At 55.0% G+C, this 17,180-nt stretch overlaps 9 protein-coding genes across 9 annotated transcripts; 6 read left to right on the top strand and 3 right to left on the bottom strand.

The window, feature by feature from the left end:
- Nucleotides 1-311: 311 nt before the first annotated feature.
- Nucleotides 312-897, bottom strand: CCMA1212_000408 (Mitochondrial import inner membrane translocase subunit TIM16; the record flags this gene model as incomplete). The annotated part of the gene is made up of 2 exons (XM_073697877.1): nt 312-731; nt 895-897. 2 exons carry the CDS (start codon nt 895-897, stop codon nt 312-314), a joined length of 423 nt encoding a protein of 140 aa, XP_073563531.1.
- An 816-nt stretch (nt 898-1,713) lies between these two features.
- Nucleotides 1,714-3,963, top strand: CCMA1212_000409 (Rap1 GTPase-GDP dissociation stimulator 1; the record flags this gene model as incomplete). The annotated part of the gene is made up of 3 exons (XM_073697878.1): nt 1,714-1,924; nt 2,045-2,296; nt 2,372-3,963. 3 exons carry the CDS (start codon nt 1,714-1,716, stop codon nt 3,961-3,963), a joined length of 2,055 nt encoding a protein of 684 aa, XP_073563532.1.
- A 537-nt stretch (nt 3,964-4,500) lies between these two features.
- On the bottom strand, nt 4,501-5,543 carry CCMA1212_000410 (60S ribosomal protein L13; the record flags this gene model as incomplete). Its single annotated transcript, XM_073697879.1, has 5 exons — nt 4,501-4,896; nt 5,047-5,205; nt 5,310-5,356; nt 5,431-5,464; nt 5,541-5,543. 5 exons carry the CDS (start codon nt 5,541-5,543, stop codon nt 4,501-4,503), a joined length of 639 nt encoding a protein of 212 aa, XP_073562879.1.
- A 1,166-nt stretch (nt 5,544-6,709) lies between these two features.
- Nucleotides 6,710-7,616, top strand: CCMA1212_000411 (uncharacterized protein; the record flags this gene model as incomplete). The annotated part of the gene is made up of 2 exons (XM_073697880.1): nt 6,710-6,989; nt 7,096-7,616. 2 exons carry the CDS (start codon nt 6,710-6,712, stop codon nt 7,614-7,616), a joined length of 801 nt encoding a protein of 266 aa, XP_073562878.1.
- A 1,328-nt stretch (nt 7,617-8,944) lies between these two features.
- CCMA1212_000412 (uncharacterized protein) lies at nt 8,945-9,898 on the top strand (the record flags this gene model as incomplete). Its single annotated transcript, XM_073697881.1, has 2 exons — nt 8,945-9,049; nt 9,134-9,898. 2 exons carry the CDS (start codon nt 8,945-8,947, stop codon nt 9,896-9,898), a joined length of 870 nt encoding a protein of 289 aa, XP_073562877.1.
- Nucleotides 9,899-12,860: 2,962 nt separating this feature from the next.
- CCMA1212_000414 (Phospho-2-dehydro-3-deoxyheptonate aldolase, tyrosine-inhibited) lies at nt 12,861-14,274 on the top strand (the record flags this gene model as incomplete). Its single annotated transcript, XM_073697882.1, has 3 exons — nt 12,861-12,903; nt 13,120-13,899; nt 13,967-14,274. 3 exons carry the CDS (start codon nt 12,861-12,863, stop codon nt 14,272-14,274), a joined length of 1,131 nt encoding a protein of 376 aa, XP_073562883.1.
- A 463-nt stretch (nt 14,275-14,737) lies between these two features.
- On the bottom strand, nt 14,738-15,293 carry CCMA1212_000415 (uncharacterized protein; the record flags this gene model as incomplete). The annotated part of the gene is made up of 2 exons (XM_073697883.1): nt 14,738-15,153; nt 15,230-15,293. The coding sequence occupies 2 exons, from the start codon at nt 15,291-15,293 to the stop codon at nt 14,738-14,740; spliced, it is 480 nt and encodes a 159-aa protein (XP_073562882.1).
- On the top strand, nt 14,856-15,167 carry CCMA1212_000416 (uncharacterized protein; the record flags this gene model as incomplete). The annotated part of the gene is made up of 1 exon (XM_073697884.1): nt 14,856-15,167. One exon carries the CDS (start codon nt 14,856-14,858, stop codon nt 15,165-15,167), a length of 312 nt encoding a protein of 103 aa, XP_073562881.1.
- Nucleotides 15,294-15,642: 349 nt separating the features above from the next.
- CCMA1212_000417 (uncharacterized protein) lies at nt 15,643-16,873 on the top strand (the record flags this gene model as incomplete). Its single annotated transcript, XM_073697885.1, has 2 exons — nt 15,643-16,469; nt 16,547-16,873. The coding sequence occupies exons 1-2, from the start codon at nt 15,648-15,650 to the stop codon at nt 16,871-16,873; spliced, it is 1,149 nt and encodes a 382-aa protein (XP_073562880.1). The 5' UTR covers nt 15,643-15,647.
- Between the last annotated feature and the right edge of the window lie 307 nt (nt 16,874-17,180).

Here is a 17,180-nt window from a genome sequence, read left to right on the forward strand (position 1 = left end):
CTCCATAAACGCCGTGCCATGCCACTGTCGAGTGAAGATGTGGTAGTATAATTACCCAGAAACAAAAAGGAAACAATAAGAAAAATCGGTGCAAAAACGGGAGGAGGTTGTCTGTTGTCTCTTTCGTCACCCCCCCTTGGCAGTGGAGGAGAGGAGCCTTCGCGGCCTTGCTGCCCCCTCTTCCCACTTAGCACAGCGAGCTGCCGCGTAAGCTGTCCCTCCCTTCAAGCCAATCGTATGATGCCGTAGTCGTCTAGCATATCATCCGCTTCGTCAAAAAAAAAAAAAAGAAAAGAAAACCCTCCCCTGGTTCATTTATCCTTGTAGATCTTTGGCTTCCACCCTTCCTTGGCATCCGCCTCCATCTCGGCCTTTTCTCGTATAGGCCCAATCTCAGCCTCGAAGCGCTCCTTTGCCCGCACAATCTTGCTCTGCAGGTAGAAGCTGCCGCCCTTTTCCGGGTTGTTGGCGTCGAACAGCCGCTTGTACCGCTCGAGCACCTCCTCGACGTTGGCCTGGCCGTTGGCGGGCGGCTTGACGTTGAGGATGCGGCAGGCCTCCTCCAGCGTCATGCCCGCCGTCAGGGAGGCCCGGCCGGAGGGCGTGACGCCGGCCTTGGCTTGCGCGCGCTGGTACTGCGACGAGGCTTGGGCTTGTCGGTAGGCGGCCATGAAGGACCGGCCGAGAATGCGGGAGCCTGTGAGGAAGGCCGTGATGACGAATTTGTGCGCCTGTTTGTTTGTTGTAGAGCGATTAGCTGCTGTTCCATGAGTCACAGAAGGGCCAAGGTCTCGAGAATCTATCCGCCATGTTGTCGCTTGTCGCAAAATGTCGCGATGGCGGCATGAAGATCCGGGGCCTCGGCAAGCAAGGAAGAAAACGGTGCGGGCATACCATGGTTAAGCCCCAGTGCAGTCAACTCCGGTTAAACGTGAAGACGCTCTCTCGCAGATCAGAGAATCTGAAATTCCTTGAAGATGCAAATGTCCAACAGACAAGGCGTGAGCACCGTCCTGCGGTTGAGAAATGGGAAAGTTGGAGAATCGGTTTGCCTCTCGAATTTTGCCAATGCCGGCGTTGCGACTTGATGCGGGAGGCAAGCTGCATTTTTCTCGTTTACCCGGAGTTCTGCCACTCACCGAGATCTCTCACCTCGGTCAGCGAAAAGGAGCCCAGCCTACCTATAATCAACCCCACCACCACTACCCATCTTTGTATCCCAGCAACTTCCAGCCACAGCTACCTAATAAGCAGGATCCTCCCCCCTGAGAGAGCCACGCAATTGCCGGCCCCATTAGTACACTGGCTGGAACCCGGCAAATCGAGCCCATTGGCAGGATATTCTCCTTGTTGTTGCTCCTAGACAGAGTCAGAAGCTAAAGTACTCTCCGGCATTTGCAACCGCCCACTCTAGCTGTGCCGTTATACGCGGGTTCTGCTTGGCTAGACTGGGATTGTCCTCCCAGAAGCTTTACAAGCCTGTTTCATTTTCTGGTGGTGAGGCTGAGGTCCTTGCTTGTTGGTTTGGCTTAGCAGCAGAGAGTCGTCATCACCTGCAAGGGTTACTTGTGAAGAGGCCATCTTCGAAAAGCCATTTATTACCAGATTTCTTGGATCTTCTCTCCCTCTATCTGCTCATTGCTACGAGTACTCTGCCATCTCCTTGAACACTCTGTTTCGTGAATTGAAGACACAGACAAAGTCAAAGCAGTCATGGCGCCCCATGAAATCGAAGAGATGCTACGGCGGGAGGGAAGCAAAGTCTCTCCTGATCAGTACGACGAGTCCGCGGAGCCAGCTGAGATTCGCCAGAGGCGGACTGGGCTCTTGGTACCCATCTTGGCAGCTTGTCGAGAAGTGTGGACGTCTGAACCGGATGAGCTCGAGCTCATGGTTGAGAAACTGGGTGACGGCAGCAGAGACGGTGAGTTGCTACCAGGCATCCGAGGAACCACAACATGAGGAAGCTAGTTGCGGCCAACAGAACGAGACGGCCTTCGCTGGCAAACCTCCCCGACTGACCACATGTTCTGTCTCCGTATAGTCGCTTGGCGGGGCCCCTTTGGTGATTCAGGCATCCTCGAGTTCTTCCTTCGCATCCTCGCGGGCAACGGCCTGAAGCAGGGGCTCAAGATTCACATCTTGCGGCTCATCGGAAACTCTTGTGCAGATACGGACGAGAACCGTGCCAGAGTGATTCAAGGAAATCACCTCGATACCGTCATGAATCTCCTGCAAGATGAGAGCCTGATACCCTTCACCATCCCCGTGCTTTTCAACATCCTGGTCGACTATGGTAAGAACATTAACTCCTCTAAAAGGTTACTCAAGCCGGGACATCAAGGATACTAATGGGTGCCTGCATGAAAAGAACCTGCTCAGCTGGCTGCTTCACAGGCGAATCTCAACCAGCGACTCATCGATCTCCTGTCCTCTCCGACTCTTGCCAACTTCATCGTCTTCGTCCCCTATTTCTGCAAGATTCTCGCCCTGCTCGTTAGCCAGGAGGGCGAAGCAGTTCGTGCCGATCCCAGAACTGTCGAGGTCCTTCTCACGCTGGCCATGAGCCCGCCGTCTCGAGATGACCTCGACGATTTCACATCGCTTGTCTCCGTGGCGGGTGCTTATCTTGCCAATGACGGATTCCAGGCCGCCCTGATCCAGGGACCATTGATGCAGCTCTTCCTCTCCACCTTTTACCACGCCCATACACACTTCAACCTGCTGGATATTGACGACGCCGATTCGGCAGCGTCCATGAAGAAGCTTCAGTCCTCTCTCCTCATCAACTTGGCAGACATAACTGGCAACGACCTCTTCGCCTCATGCTATCCACTGCAGAGCCCGATTGCGCAAAACCTGCTTGCGTGGCTTCAAAGCTCGAACCTGCAGCTACAGACCGCAGCCTGTCTCGCCTTGGGCAACATCTCTCGCTCCGATGAGGCCACGACCGCTCTCGTCCAAGTCCACTTTGCGCACGCCCCTCTGGTGAGGCTCCTGTCAAACCCTGAGATCACAGACGCGCAGCTTCTCCACTCGGCCCTGTCCTTCTTGAAGAACCTGGCCATCCCGGTGCAAAACAAGCCACTTCTCGGCGATCTGCTGGATGTCGGCTGCGTGCCGCGATTCTTCACGCTGGACACTTCGCCGCAGGTGCAGTTTGCCGCCGTGTCTCTGACGCGGCTGCTTCTCATCAACTGCCCTCCCAACGTCGCTCGCATCTGCGCTCCTCTCAGCGCGGACCCGGCCAGCCCGGCTCACGAACGGTCCAGCGTCAGCGGCATCATCTCCCTCTACGAGCGCTCCGATGCCGAGCCCACAAGGCTCGAAGCCGCCCGGGCTGTGGCTGCCGTATGCCGCATGCTTCACTCTAGCCCCGTCGCCCCCTTACTGCCCGACTGGGACGGTCCGGTGGAGGAAGGCGACGGCACGCCTCTGGATGAAGAAGGCCGGCGGCGGGCATACTTTTACAGCAAGCATGACGTCGCGAGAGTCCTCTCGTTTCTCATCAGCCAGCAGAAGTGGCCGACTCTCCGCTCGGAAGCGTGGTTCGTCTTCGCCCTCATGTGTCGCTCCAAGGAAGGCGGCCGCGTCATCGTCGAGCTGCTGCAGATCCACGGCACCATGACGGCCCTCATCAAAGCCATCACCGGAAGGGACACGCCCCTCAGCGAGACGGCATCGTCAACCACCGCCAACGAGCAGGCCGACGAGGCTTCAGTGGTGGCTTCCGACGGACAGATTGCTTCCATGGCGGACGGCCTGGGGTTGCAGCCTCAGCAGGCGGACCCGAAGCAGAAGGAGAGCATGGTGCGGGTGGATCGGGAGAATGCGCTGGTCATGTTGACGGAGCTGCTGAGGTCGTGGGGGAGTCGGTTACCTGGGCTGAGGGTGAGCATTTTGCAGGACTTGGTCAAGGAGGGGACGGAGATTGTGGCCGCGCAGAAGGCGGCGGTGCCTTGAGCGAGAAGTGGTACGGCTGGTAGATGGGGTGGTTTTGACTTGTCTTGTCTTAGAGGCCGACGAGCAGGAGGAGGGCGGATATAGATACTCGATCAACATCATATAAATATCGCATATATGCAGAGTATATACTATACCCATATTCTCATGCCATTCACAACGCAGGGGAGCAGTGTAGACGCAAGACCAACAAAAGAAGAACTGCAACCTTTTTCACGATAGGCCTGAAAGTACGTGTGCCTCATGCACTCGTTTCAAATTAATGCCAATTGGCCCCTTTTGTTTGTATGAGCTGTGCGTAATACAGGTGGGCAGAGTCGGTTGATCATGCAAATAATTCTTTGACCTGGTGTGTGTGACCTAAAAGAGCATATAGTAAGGTAGTTATTTTTCCTCCCGTAACCTGGCCCAGCACACAAGTCATCAAAGCTTCGAAAACCGAACCCTTGCCACACGCACACACACTCCCGTTTAGAGGACGCAAAAGAGCAAGAAAAACCCTTAAAACACCAGTTTCCCTTTTTTCTAACAAGAAGTTTATTTCTTGGCAGTCTCGGCCTCGGCCTTGTCCCGAGCACGCTTCTCGCGGGCACCCTGGTACCTGGCGTTGCTTCGGGCAATGCGGAGCTTCGTGTAGGCACCACCCTCAACACCGGCGGGCATCTCGCTCTTGCTGATCTCAGAAACGCCACCGGAGACGTGTTCGATGGGCAGGGCAGCGGCGACGGAGGTGACCCTCTCCAGCTTGGAGACGTCGGTCTTGGTGTCACCCTTCTTGGGGGCGTTGGACTTGCGGGGCAGGAGGATGAGGCGCTCCTTGTAGGCCTTGAGGCGGGCCACGTTGGCGGCGAGGCTCTCCTCGCTCAGGTTCTGTCGGCGGAAGTCGACGGAGATGCCGATGGTGGGAGCCAGGGACTTGGAGATACCGGCCTCCTGTGAGGTTTGTTAGAAATCCATTTCCAGCCAATATGAGGGTGTTTTCGCTCTCTTCTCCCTGTGCCCCAGGCCCTGCCAAATCCAATTTCCCTCTACTTCTAATGGCCAGACGTTCCGGGGGAGAAGAGGCTCTCAATCAAGTCGTACCTTGAGCTCGGTGAGGGTGAAGCCTCGACCGGCGCGGGCGCGGCGGTTGTACCTAATGGTAGGGCATCGCACGATGGGGCGCAGCTTGTCGACGGGACGAGGAGCGAGGGCAGCAGCCTTGGCCTGACGAGCAGTACGTCTCCGAGACTTTCGGCCGGGCTATTCGAAAACAAACAAAAGTCAATATCCCATCTCTATATTGTCGAATGACGCTTCTCTTTTTCTTTTCCACTCTCGGGTCGCTCGTTGCGGGAGTCGCATACCTGGTCAAAGTGGGTGCGAACCCGTCTCTGCCAATCCTTGCGGAAGTCTGTGGGAGGAGTCAGTTGCCGTCCATTATCAATCGCATCATCGCTTCGAGGTCTTGGGCGGGATGGTTCTCACGGTTGCTGACGAGCTTCTGGTTGTGCTTGATCGCCTGGACGGTGGGAAAAAAAGGGTCAGCAACTCTATAAAGTCGAGCAATTCGGCGTCTTCATCGGGGTTATGCATACCATTGTGTCTGCTTGCGATCAACGTGGACTCCGGTGGTCGTTGTTCGGGAGGTGTTGAAATTTCGGAGGATGAGACTCGTCAAATTCGTCGAAGGGTTTTCGTGCCCTACAATCGATACGTACCTCGTGGGGACATGCCCTGCCGCGCACCAAAAAAGCGAATCCTGATCACGTGCCACGCTTAGCAAATTCTGATGCCTTGGTGCCTGAGAACTGCCGCTTTTTTGCGCCAGGCACCAACTTGGAGCTATAAAACGCCGTGCGCGCAGCCGCCGTTTTGCTTGTTTTTCTTCTTTTCTTCTTCATACTTACCTTGTTTCGAGTACCCCAGCTCAAGAATTGGGGTATTCAGTAAGGAAGGCCTGCATTGCACATCGCGGAGTCATTCCTTGCTCCATTGTCCTTCGGGGCCATGGGAGGCGTAATTTTTGATATATTCCACTCCGTTTTCATTGTGAGACTGCTACATGCAGCATCATGAAGAAGACGATCCTTGAAGCTTAGAATACCGACTTCGATGTCTGCGTACTCTTCAATGGCATTATGTACTGCGGCCGCCCGGCTGCAAGAGACAGATCACAACCGTGCGAATGCAATTCTTGATGCAGCTGCAATCAGACAGCGATGGTCCCATGAGTCGTAGATGCTGCTGCTCTTCCACGCCGCTGATGCGCGAGCTTCTACGTGTAACCAACGCCTGGGCTGTGTCGTAGTCGTAACATGCCTACTAATTTGCCAAAATGATGACTTATGGTACAACAATACGACGGTTCAATGATAGCATCATTTGAGCAGCTCAACGATGATATTTCACGCGAAACTTGATTCTCCAAATCCAAGCCATCTCGCGTTTTCGTACATACCTTAGGTAACTCTAATGCCGATTGTTCCCATCAGGTTTCCTCTCAGAGTAGGAAAAACAGCCCATTTCTGCTGTCCCGATATTCTTCCGCACCAATCAGACACCGCGAATTCCACACTTGTTGGCCGATTCTGCGGCTTCCACCTTGTCGAAAAATCTCACGAAAACCGATCCAGCAAAACCCATCTTCAAATCGTCTTTCGCCCGTCTGCTCCTCTCAAACAACCGGTTTACAATCTCGACATCTCCTTGAGATCTTATTTCTGACAGCTCTGATCTATTTTCTTCACATCCTCCATCTATCGAAATGGCATCCCGGATAGGGCCCCGGAGCGTCAAGGACGCAACCAGATTCACCTCCACCATACCCCACGCCACCTCAAAGTCTGCCACTTCTGCCGCGACGCCCAGCGCCGCCTCCAGGATCCCCGGCGAGACGCCCGAGCAGCGGGTGAGGCGACTGAGGCAGGCGCATCTGGCGGCTCAAAGGGCGCAGGTCAGCAAGACGGACAAGGTTATTGATGCGTCAAGGCGCTTCTTTGATGTGGCACACAGGTGGACAGTGGGGGGGCTTGTCATGTTTACAGGTACGTGGACGAACTTGAGAAGAGGGAGATGATGCGGAGGAAGATGAGTGGAACATATGAGGTCCCGGATAATATCGAAACGACTAACAAACAATCTCTCCTCCAGTCGTCGCCGGTGTCGTCAGCGTATACTCCGTCTGGGACATGCTCCGCTACAACCGCGCCCGCCGCGCCGAATGGATCGAGGCCCAGCGCAAGTTCGAGGCTGACGAGCTGTCCACCGCCCGTCTTGCCTACCTCAAGGGCGATGCGACCGAGGAGCAAATTGCCCTCGTCGAGGAGGCCAACCGCGAGGCCGAGGCAAAGGGCATCCGACTGCCTCCCCTGCTGTCACCGCCTGAACACCGGACGCACTTTGAGGAGCACGTTCAGACTGCCTTTGGTGCCGGAAAGGCGGCTGAGGGCAAGGGCAAGGGCCTACTTGGCTTCCTCTGGGGAGGTAGCGATGATACCAACACCGCCAACCCCGGCACCAGCACCGGTACGGAGAGCAACAGCGCAAGTGCCATTGTCAAGGATGCGTGGGAGAAGGAAAAGGAAAACCAGCGGAACGGAGGCAGCCTGGATCAGCTCGGCTTGGAGACGGGGAGCGCCGCACCAGAGCCTAAGAAGAAGGGCTGGTGGTGAGCTCACGGCCGGCGGTTAAAAGGAGAAAGGGGAAAAAAGGGGAGCGAAAGAAATGGAGGGAAACATTATATACCGTGTTATTTTGGTAAGGAGGGCGGCAGCTGTGTATCATAACAAGGTACGTTTCGATGGGCTTGCATTAGATGGAGTCGGGAGTTCATTTGTTGTATGTACTATAAGGGGACACACCTCCCAGCTACTTATTATATCACATGCATCTGAATTGGTCGGGTATGCGGGACTGCAGAAATAAGAACAGAGATGGAAACAAAACTGGAGTTGAAGATGTGAGTCAAGATGCATTTGCAGGTGAGAATGAGGCCGCCATACTATCTGGGTGTCAGTCACTGGTTGGATTCCCTGGCGGTCGCAGCACGATACTTCGTACCTACCTGGTTCCCTTCGCCTTGACCGTGCGGGTAATTGTTGTTTCCAAGTGAGAGAAGCAAGGCAGCAATCCATCCAGATCATCTGACGTAGCTCTACAAGAGAAGGCCAAGGGCGCACCCATTGAATTGAGTAACCGCTACCCGGTAATACGTGTAGTATGCGAAGCACAGTGGTTCTACCGACAGCATGGTATGACTTGAAGGAAGGGTGCGTATCCACAACAGCAGGCGCTGGGAAACCTCGTCAAGGCTGTGCAGCAGACTTTTGAGGCTCTGGGCCAGTCATTGCATAGTAAGATGCCTCATTTGTGCAATTCATTTAATTTGCAATCCAAAGGCCAGGTAAAGAGCTTTAGTATGTCATCGTGTCTCATGGCATGTGTAGGTTCAAGGGTCCAGCCTCCGCAGTGTTACCGCCTGCAGCCTCTTCTTTAGCATCGAGTGGCGCGTCTAGTGAACAATGCTAACACAATCACATCCAGCAGCGATACCGGATCAAGATCAGACGGGCAGAAATACAGAGCGCTCAGTCGGCAGTAAAAATCTATAGCTGATTCTGCAGACGGATGGCAAAAGAACGATCAGGGGTGTATTTTGGTAACCACCTATTGAGCAGGAGCAGGAAGCAGAGCGGTGCTGGCGCACAAAGAGCCCAGGATAGCCAGGTCAGGGTGCTGGCTTAGGTGGCTAGCCACTCCCTTTTCCCTTTATCTGCCGTCCCCTCACCAACTGCCAGCCGCTCTTGACTCTCAGCTACCAACCTCCAGTCTATATCTCACAGCAGGCAAGGGAGCCATCACCCACCTGGCCGACACTCTATCATTTCCGTCTTGCTCAACATCGCTGCTATTCTTACTCTTACGCCCCCAACCATTCGCCATTCCCTCTGCATATCATATCTCTGATCGATGCTCCCTGGCATCGTGCAGGGCTCCTGCAATGGCTGATACGCAGTGCTACATGGGCGTGGGTCGAAAGCGCGGCCGCGACGGGGACGAGGAGGAAATGGGCGGCATGTCCATGGGCTGGGAGCAGCACCAGAGCGTAAGTCCAAAGGAAACAGATGAGAGAGATACGAGATTGATGCTCTCCTCCGCGAGAGGCAGCCTGTGCTAACGGTCGGAGCAGAAACGAGTCCAGTACCTCCCTGTCCGAAGCTCGCCAGAGTCGGCGCAGCAGTGGCAGTCTGCATCATCTCTCAGCTCTCTCCGTCTCAGCTCTCACGACCCCGTGTCGCCGCCCGGCTTTGCTGCTTGGTCACACCAACCTGCAGCAGGCCCTTCATCTTACGGTGGCGCGGAGCCGAACACGGCAGCGAGCTCTGATCGGAAGCCCACGCCGATGCACCCCAACTTCGCCGCCCAGGTGCGCGGCCAGCAGCACGAGTGGGCCGGCCCTGGTCCGGTTGTGACGACACTCAACGGCGTCGTCAACATGGGCCATCATCCCGCAGGCTTTTCGGATGACCAGTCTGTGCCCCGCGCCATGTCGGGCCTGGAAGACTGGCAAGCCGTGCAAAGCCACCGAAGGCTGCCCTCCCCCATCTCGGAAATCGAAGGCTGCACCCGGGATCAAGACTCCAGCGACACTAGCATGATGATTGACGATGGCATGGGCGCGACCGTCGATCCTCCACTGCCGACCCCTGTGATGGACCACCCCAGCACGATGATGGATGTCGAATCGCAGGCACAATTGCAAGCCGTCGACCGCGAGGGCGACGCGCCTTCGCCTAGCCCCGGGCGCAGAGGCCATATGCGAAGCAAGCATACCATCAACAGCTGGACGTGGCAGCCGGGGATGAAGAAGAGCTTCAGCATTGGCTACCGAGCCGATTGTGAGAAATGTAGACTGAAAGTTCCCGGGCACTTCAATCACATTGTCATCTCATAGCAGGGGAAGACTAAAAGCATCGACCCCAGATCCGACCCGGATTTGTGGGATACCGCCGTCAGGCCCCTCGATTGGCAGGCCAAGCGACATGAGCTGGCCAAGTTCTCCGACTACAGACAAAACAATATGAGGCAGGAAACAGCAAAGTGTCCAGGGACGGTTGCCTCGCCGAGTCGGCGGCTGGAGTTTCCCGTATCCAAGCTCAAGCAGAGAGCCTTTTCGACACGAAGCAAAATGAGCAGCCCCTTCTGGAAACGCCAAAGGCTGATGGTTGATCGCGACATCCACGGCCACATAGCTTGACTTTTCCCTTTTTCTTCTTCTTTTTGCACTTGAACTATTACAATGATTCGGCGTTGGACGGAAGGAAACTATATTTGCGACGCACTCGTTATTGGTATGACGCATCGACGCTGTACATTTCTCTGATACCTTTTCTTTTTCTGTTACATACGAGGAGGCCAGCAACGACTGGCTCGCTGCGAGCTATATTTGCTTCTGGCCACCCTCCCCCCGAAGAAGCGCACATTGGAAGCGATTTGCTCCATACATGCCAACGATACACACATACACACGCACTGATGTCTCTGGGATGGATGACCACAGGGTAAACGACGGGCAGACTAATGATAGCGACTTTTCGGTAGACTTAATGAATTGACATGAATTGAGGCCGATGGATCATCATGTGCTCTATCGAGTTGGAGGTGACGTTGCATTCATTGTTTGCGTGCTGAAGCACTTGAAACAAACAGCAAAAAGAAATCATTTGAGATGTCAAGATCTCCTCCGGGAAGGCTCGAACTTCCAACCTCCTGATTAACAGTCAGACGCGCTAGCCAATTGCGCCACAGAGGAATTGATGATGCGGAGCTGGGTAAAAGGGTACATGAAGGTGCATAGCTCAGAATTGCACGCCAAATTCGAGTTCCGTGCCAATTGGTTGGGCTGTGGCATGATGAGATTGAGGGGAGAAAAGGTGGTGTCTCGCAAGTTGGCTTTCTGATGCCTGGAATTGGGTGCAGCTTTTCGGTGTTGGTGCGGTTGTTGATGTGGTTTGTTTGGCGACCCGTAGACAGGTACCAGGTGGGTAGAGGTAGGACGGTTTGAGGGGTGATGGATGCATGTGGCTCAAAGACAAGTCAACGCAAGAGGAATTGCACAAAGTAGAAGGATATTGAAGAATTAACAGTCTTTCGCCCTTTCGTGTAAGTCATCGGGCAGACGTCGCTGGGAGAGGTGTGTGATTTGGTTTAGTAATGGATTGGAAGTTTCGAAATGGACAGAAGAGGGAATTCCACTTTGCGCTCGTTGCGTAATCTTGTCTATTCGTGTCTACTAAACCACGGCATGCATCTGTAAAGGTAGTTTTTGTGTCTGTCGTGTTGTGTACCTTCAACTGCTCATAGGTGGGTAGGTAGGTAGGTAGGGGCCTTTAACCATTGGAATCAGTCTATATCTGTTTGTTTCTATTGTACCTTGTCTGTGTGAGTCTGTATCCACCCAGCCCACCTGAGATCCAAAGACAGCAGAGTCGTGACAAGCACCACGATTTGCGAGCTGTTGGCGAAAACATGTTCTTGATTGGATTGCATTTCATGTAGAAGTCCCCAGCCATATTTACTTCTCACAAAACTTCCCCAAGTCTTGCTATCATGCATGGCTGGATATGTGGGAACTTATGCGCAGGGTGCAGGGTAAGACTGATGATAAGTGGTGGTGTATACCTACCTCGGTAATTGGAGACTTTGAGAGCAATGGAAACTTCTCAGAGTTGTCAGCGCCTACAAATTGTTTGGAAAGAGAAAACAGAGGTGAAGCCTGGATTCTAGACACTTGTTTTGAATATTCCGTAAAATACCGAGTGCTGCGAATCCTGAGCGTTTTCAGCACCGGAGAATACCTAAGTAGGTAGTCGTATGTTGGCGGTCTATATATGCTATAAGCCTTCAATACTATGGCAAATCTAGTGGATTTTTACTGTAGAGGTGAATGGACGTCGATAGTACCCGATGACATCCATTGATGCACTGCCCCTAGACACGCGAACTCGATTCAGCTGCTGGACACTGCGGACAAGTCCCTGTTCTTCGGGGATTAAACAAGTTCCTGGGTAAGCGTATAAAGTGTAGAGGCACGGAAGGCTCACCATCCAAACCTCCCACGCTCCGAAGATCGCATTACATACAATGCACCCAAGATCTCGTCCCGAAGCGGACGGCGTCAGCTTATGGTCCCTGAAATCAACCCTTTCAGATCTAGTATCTCAGTTGATGGTACATGCAACCGACGAAACCCTCTAGAGGATAATCACAGGAGCTGCGTTGGTGGAAATGAAGACCGAGGTGGCAGCTTCTTGAGCACATGCCGAAAAAAGCAATACTACAAGAAAAACAGCCTCCGATGATCTGCTGTCAAGAAGGTTGGCTGTGGGCCTTTCAAAATCCAAAGCCTTACTCGCAGACTGCTCGACTCACATGCCGACCAATGGCAAGCCTCCAATTGACCACTCTTGGAGCTAGACCGACGTACCTGTGGCCTCTTTTCCCTTGTTTTTCTGGACCATTTTTTTTTTCTGGCAGCTCACGGCGCATCCACACCTCCGAAGCACGGCCGATTCCAAGAAATTTTGTCCGGCATGATGGCTGCTCGCCGGTGTACAAGGGTGATCTGACTCATTGGGACCTCTGCGTGTCGCCGATTCTATATCTTGAAGCTGTTTTCACTTCTCGAGGAATAGCTTTTACTAGAAATCTTTTTCGATTTAAATCATTGCTCTTCAATTGTGATACCCTTGGCTCGACAACCTTTGCGCCTGTTGCGAGATTCATTCATCCATTTGGCTTCCAAGTGACCCCGCCATTCCAAGCCGCAAAAAGCACCCCACCATCGATTTCAGTTCCTCGATTTTTCACCTCTTCACCTTCTCTTCCCAAGCGCACCACAGACAACTACAGACAAGATGCCTGGCGTTGACGCAGAGATTATCGCCGATGACACCAGAAGTGAGTATAAGGCGATGCCCAACAACGTCCCAGCTGCGAGGGAATCGGGATAGCGGTGCCGGACCGGCGCCTTGAAGTCTTTTTGACACATGCAATTCCGATGGTTGCGCCAAAGGGCTTCTTGCGCCATTGCAAACCGCTCGCTTGGCCATGCCGTTCTTCACAGGGAGAATCAGCCATTCTCGACTCGGTCAAGGGCTAACAGCAATCCGATAGTCCTGGGTCAGGATCCTTTGATCCCCCCGGCTCTGCTCATCTCCGAGATCCCCATGACTCCCAATGCCCTCCAGACCGTCGTCAAGGGCCGGAGAGACGCTGCCCAGATCATCATGGGCCAGAACGACAGGCTGTTAGTCGTCGTTGGTCCCTGCTCCATCCACGACCCCGAAGCTGCCCACGAGTACGCCGCCCGCCTCAAGCAGCTCTCCGAGAAGCTCGCCGACGACCTCTGCATCGTGATGCGCGCCTACCTCGAGAAGCCTCGCACGACCGTTGGCTGGAAAGGCCTGATCAATGACCCGGATATCGACTCGTCCTTCCAGATCAACAAGGGCCTGCGCGTCTCCCGCCGGCTCTTTGTCGACCTGACCTCCAACGGCATGCCCATTGCCACCGAGATGCTCGACACCATCTCCCCCCAGTTCCTCGCCGACTGCATCTCCGTCGGCGCCATTGGTGCGCGGACGACCGAGTCCCAGCTCCACCGCGAGCTTGCTTCCGGCCTGTCCTTCCCCGTGGGCTTCAAGAATGGAACCGACGGCAGCCTGGGTGTCGCCATTGACGCCATTGGCGCTGCCGCGGCCAAGCACCACTTCATGGGCGTGACGAAACAGGGCCTGGCTGCCATTACCCGTACCAAGGGCAACGAGCACGGCTTCGTGATCCTGAGAGGCGGAAGCAAGGGCCCCAACTTTGACAAGGAGAGCGTCCAGGCGGCGAAGAAGATGCTGACGGAAAAGGGCCAGAAGCTGGCCATTATGATTGACTGTTCCCACGGTGAGTTTTCTCCGCCACGTTGACGAGTCGACCCATGAGCGTGAATAGGATCTAACAAAAGGTGCAGGCAACTCCCAGAAGAACCACAACAACCAGCCCAAGGTTGCAAAGGCCATTGCCGACCAGCTGCGCGAGGGCGAGCGAGCCATTGTCGGTGTCATGATCGAGTCCAACATCAACGAGGGCAACCAAAAGGTCCCTGCTGAGGGCCCGGCCGGTCTCAAGCGCGGCGTCAGTATCACGGACGCATGCATCAACTGGGACAACACAGTCACGGTTCTCGAGGACCTTGCCGCTGCCGTCCGCGCTCGGCGCGAGGTCAACTCCGGCGCCCCTAGCGCAGAGGCCAAGGTGAGCACTTTGGAGGAGGACTAGATGTAGAGTGTATTGAAAGAGGCGTATGTGTGTACGATGATACAAAGAAGGAAGAAAAAAGCAGAGGGCTGGTCTGTTGATTTGGAAATGTTACAATCCGCGAACTTGCACGCGAGTCCTGGCTTCCCCTCCTGGCCAGCGTTAATAAGAAAAGTTTCAGGGAGAGGATTCAACACGAATGCCGAGAATTGGCGCATTTGAAGGAACATGTATGAAGCCATGTGTCGCCGGCTGTGCGAGTGTCGTGTACCTCGTCACAGATTGGCGTACGACGACCATTTCAGAATAGAACCATTGATTTCCTACCTAGCCACATGTCGAATCCAAAGCTCGCGTCTCCCATCGTGAGCAAAGGAGCAAGGACCGTCATCCCCAAAGCACCAAATGTTTCCCCAAACGCCGCGCAAGATGAAGTCAAGAATACCATTCGCATTTCGAAACTCGGAAAAAAAAATATCACATGTTATCGACCACCGCCCACAGCAGCATAACTGGCGCCCAGCCGCCCCAAGTTGCGCGCCTCCCTCCACTCGAGCACCCTCTTGAACGCGGCCCAGCCCAGCAGCCCCAGCGTGCCAAAGATGAAGCCCCAGACGATGATCTTGTCCTTGTTGCTGTCGCGCTGGAAGCACATGGTGACGACGTCGTCCTCCTCGGCGTTTTCGCAGAAGCTGATGCCCTGGCTCAGGCAAAAGGCCTTTGTGCAGTCTGCGCACGATGTCGACGCCGTTCTGCGGGCATGGTCGTCGTGTGAGGGGGAGGAGGAGGAGGAGGAGGGAGGCTTGTGGAAGAGGGATCGCTGGGCGGACTGGTGTTGGGGGCCGAGGGGGATGATTGTGCTGTTCTTGAAGCATGTGCATTTGCAGAACCGGGGGGCGGCTGCGATTCCGTGAAGGTCAGCTTTCAGATCGGATCGGTGGTATCGTGGATGTTGGACTGCTTCCAGTGAACTTACAAGAGGCGGAGGCTAGCGCTATGAGCGCAGCGAGGAGAAGCACCAGCAGATGGATTCGCGTCATTGCAATGTTGCTGATGCGTCGAAGAGAGATGGGAGTTGTGCTGCTGTCACTGCAGAGTAGAGTTGCTCGAATGTACTCACTGCATCTTGGTTGGCAGAGTGAAGTGTGGATTCAAGGTTGGAAGACGATTGAATCCCTTGCGCTGCCGAAGCTGGCGACAAGGCTGACGGCAAGTTGTGGGGCGGCTTTATGCACTCTCGCTCTCTGGTTGGTCAATCGTCACGGCCCCATATCAGGAAAAGTTGCAGTTGAGTCCGAACTTGAAGCATCTCAAAATCCCATCCGGCAACCCTGGTGAACCCTTTTCCAATACCGGACTTCCCTTCACACACACACAACACACACACAGCGCCAATGGCCCGAATAACAAGAATGCGGAGACTCCAGTCTCTGCAACTAGCCATCCCGTCACAATGCGCCGCCGCCGCAGCCCGACCGTCCTTCGCCGCCGCCCGCGCCATCTCGACGAGCAGCCCCGCGCAGAGCAAGAACACGGACTGGATCCGGGGCAAGCTGTGGAAGGGCGAGGCCCCCGGCCCGGCGGACCCCTACACGCAGCGGATGGAGCCCGAGGCGCAGTCGAACCTGCCGGAGGAGGCGCTCGACAGCAGCAGGCCGGGCCGCGACAAGACACCCGCCGCCGTGCGGGAGTCGAGGCTGGCGCTGCCGGGGCGGAGGACCGAGGCCGCGGCGGAGAAGGAGCTGCAGGCGTCGGACCCGACGTACGTGCCTGCTGCGGACGCGGAGGGGCTGGAGGAGGTTGGCACGCTGAGCACGTGGTGGGAGCAGCCGGGCCACTGGGGCGAGGAGAGCGAGTTCAAGGGCTTCGGCAGCGCGGTCAAGGTCGTGGACAAGGAGGTCCTCGAGGTGCATCTGCGACGGGCCGTCGTGGAGGCGCTGGCGCTGAAGCAGGCGGGCGTCTTTTCCGAGTGGGCTACGAAGAAGTGGTCCGAGGGGGGCGAGTTGGACGAGGCGCTGGCTGCGCAGGTGGAGGTGCAGGATGGCAAGGCTACGTTGAAGGGGGATGCTTCGGCGATTGCTGAGGCTTTGACGAGTGAGGTTGAAGAGGCCGAGTCTTCTGCGACGGGCGTTACTGTTGAGGAGGCTAGGGAGATGCTCAAGTCGTGGGATTCCTCATGGAAGAACATTGCGTTGGACAACCCTCTACGATTTGCGGTATGTCATTCAGCACCCGTGCTGCCCTGTCTGTGTGTATGCGAAACGTTTGCTAATTTCTACATGCTCTTGAACAGCTCCGCAAACGCCTCTACCAGCTCACCGGAGTCCTCATCCCCGACGCCAAACTCGCCGCCGCCAACACCATCAAGCACATCCTGACCCTCGCGGCGCGGGACCCCAAGCCGCTGAAGCTGGCGCAGGTGCTCGAGAAGCGCAACGCCTTTGGCGACCTCGCCAACGTGACGGTGCACGAGCGCAGGGTCGGCCCGATCGACAAGGAGGTGGCCGTGGGACGGTGGAAGGTAATCGAGGAGGAGCTCAAGAAGCGCGACTTGCCGGTGACGGGGTACGGCGATGCGCCGAGGAACAAGGAGAGGGATTGGTTGACGGGGAAGATTTGATTGATGGTTATGAGTTATGGATGGGGTATGTCATGGGGAAAGGTAGATCAAAAGATCAAAAGAGGTGTATGAATATACCATGTACAACAGCAATTTGTTAAACACCAAAAGACACAAGAAGATTTCAAGTCATCTGGTTCAAACTGTCGACCACAAAGCCCTATGGCTACTAACTACATATGTAATTGATTGTATGCACATACAGGTAGTTGTTACGACATCCACAACTTGAGATTGAAACACCCATTGCCCTCTCTCCGCGTTACTACTGTAACCTCCGATTTTGGCATTGAAAGAACCGAGTTGC

This window comes from Trichoderma ghanense (assembly GCF_004382785.1).
Source record: "Trichoderma ghanense strain CCMA-1212 chromosome Unknown scaffold_0, whole genome shotgun sequence".
Classification (NCBI taxonomy): domain Eukaryota; kingdom Fungi; phylum Ascomycota; class Sordariomycetes; order Hypocreales; family Hypocreaceae; genus Trichoderma; species Trichoderma ghanense.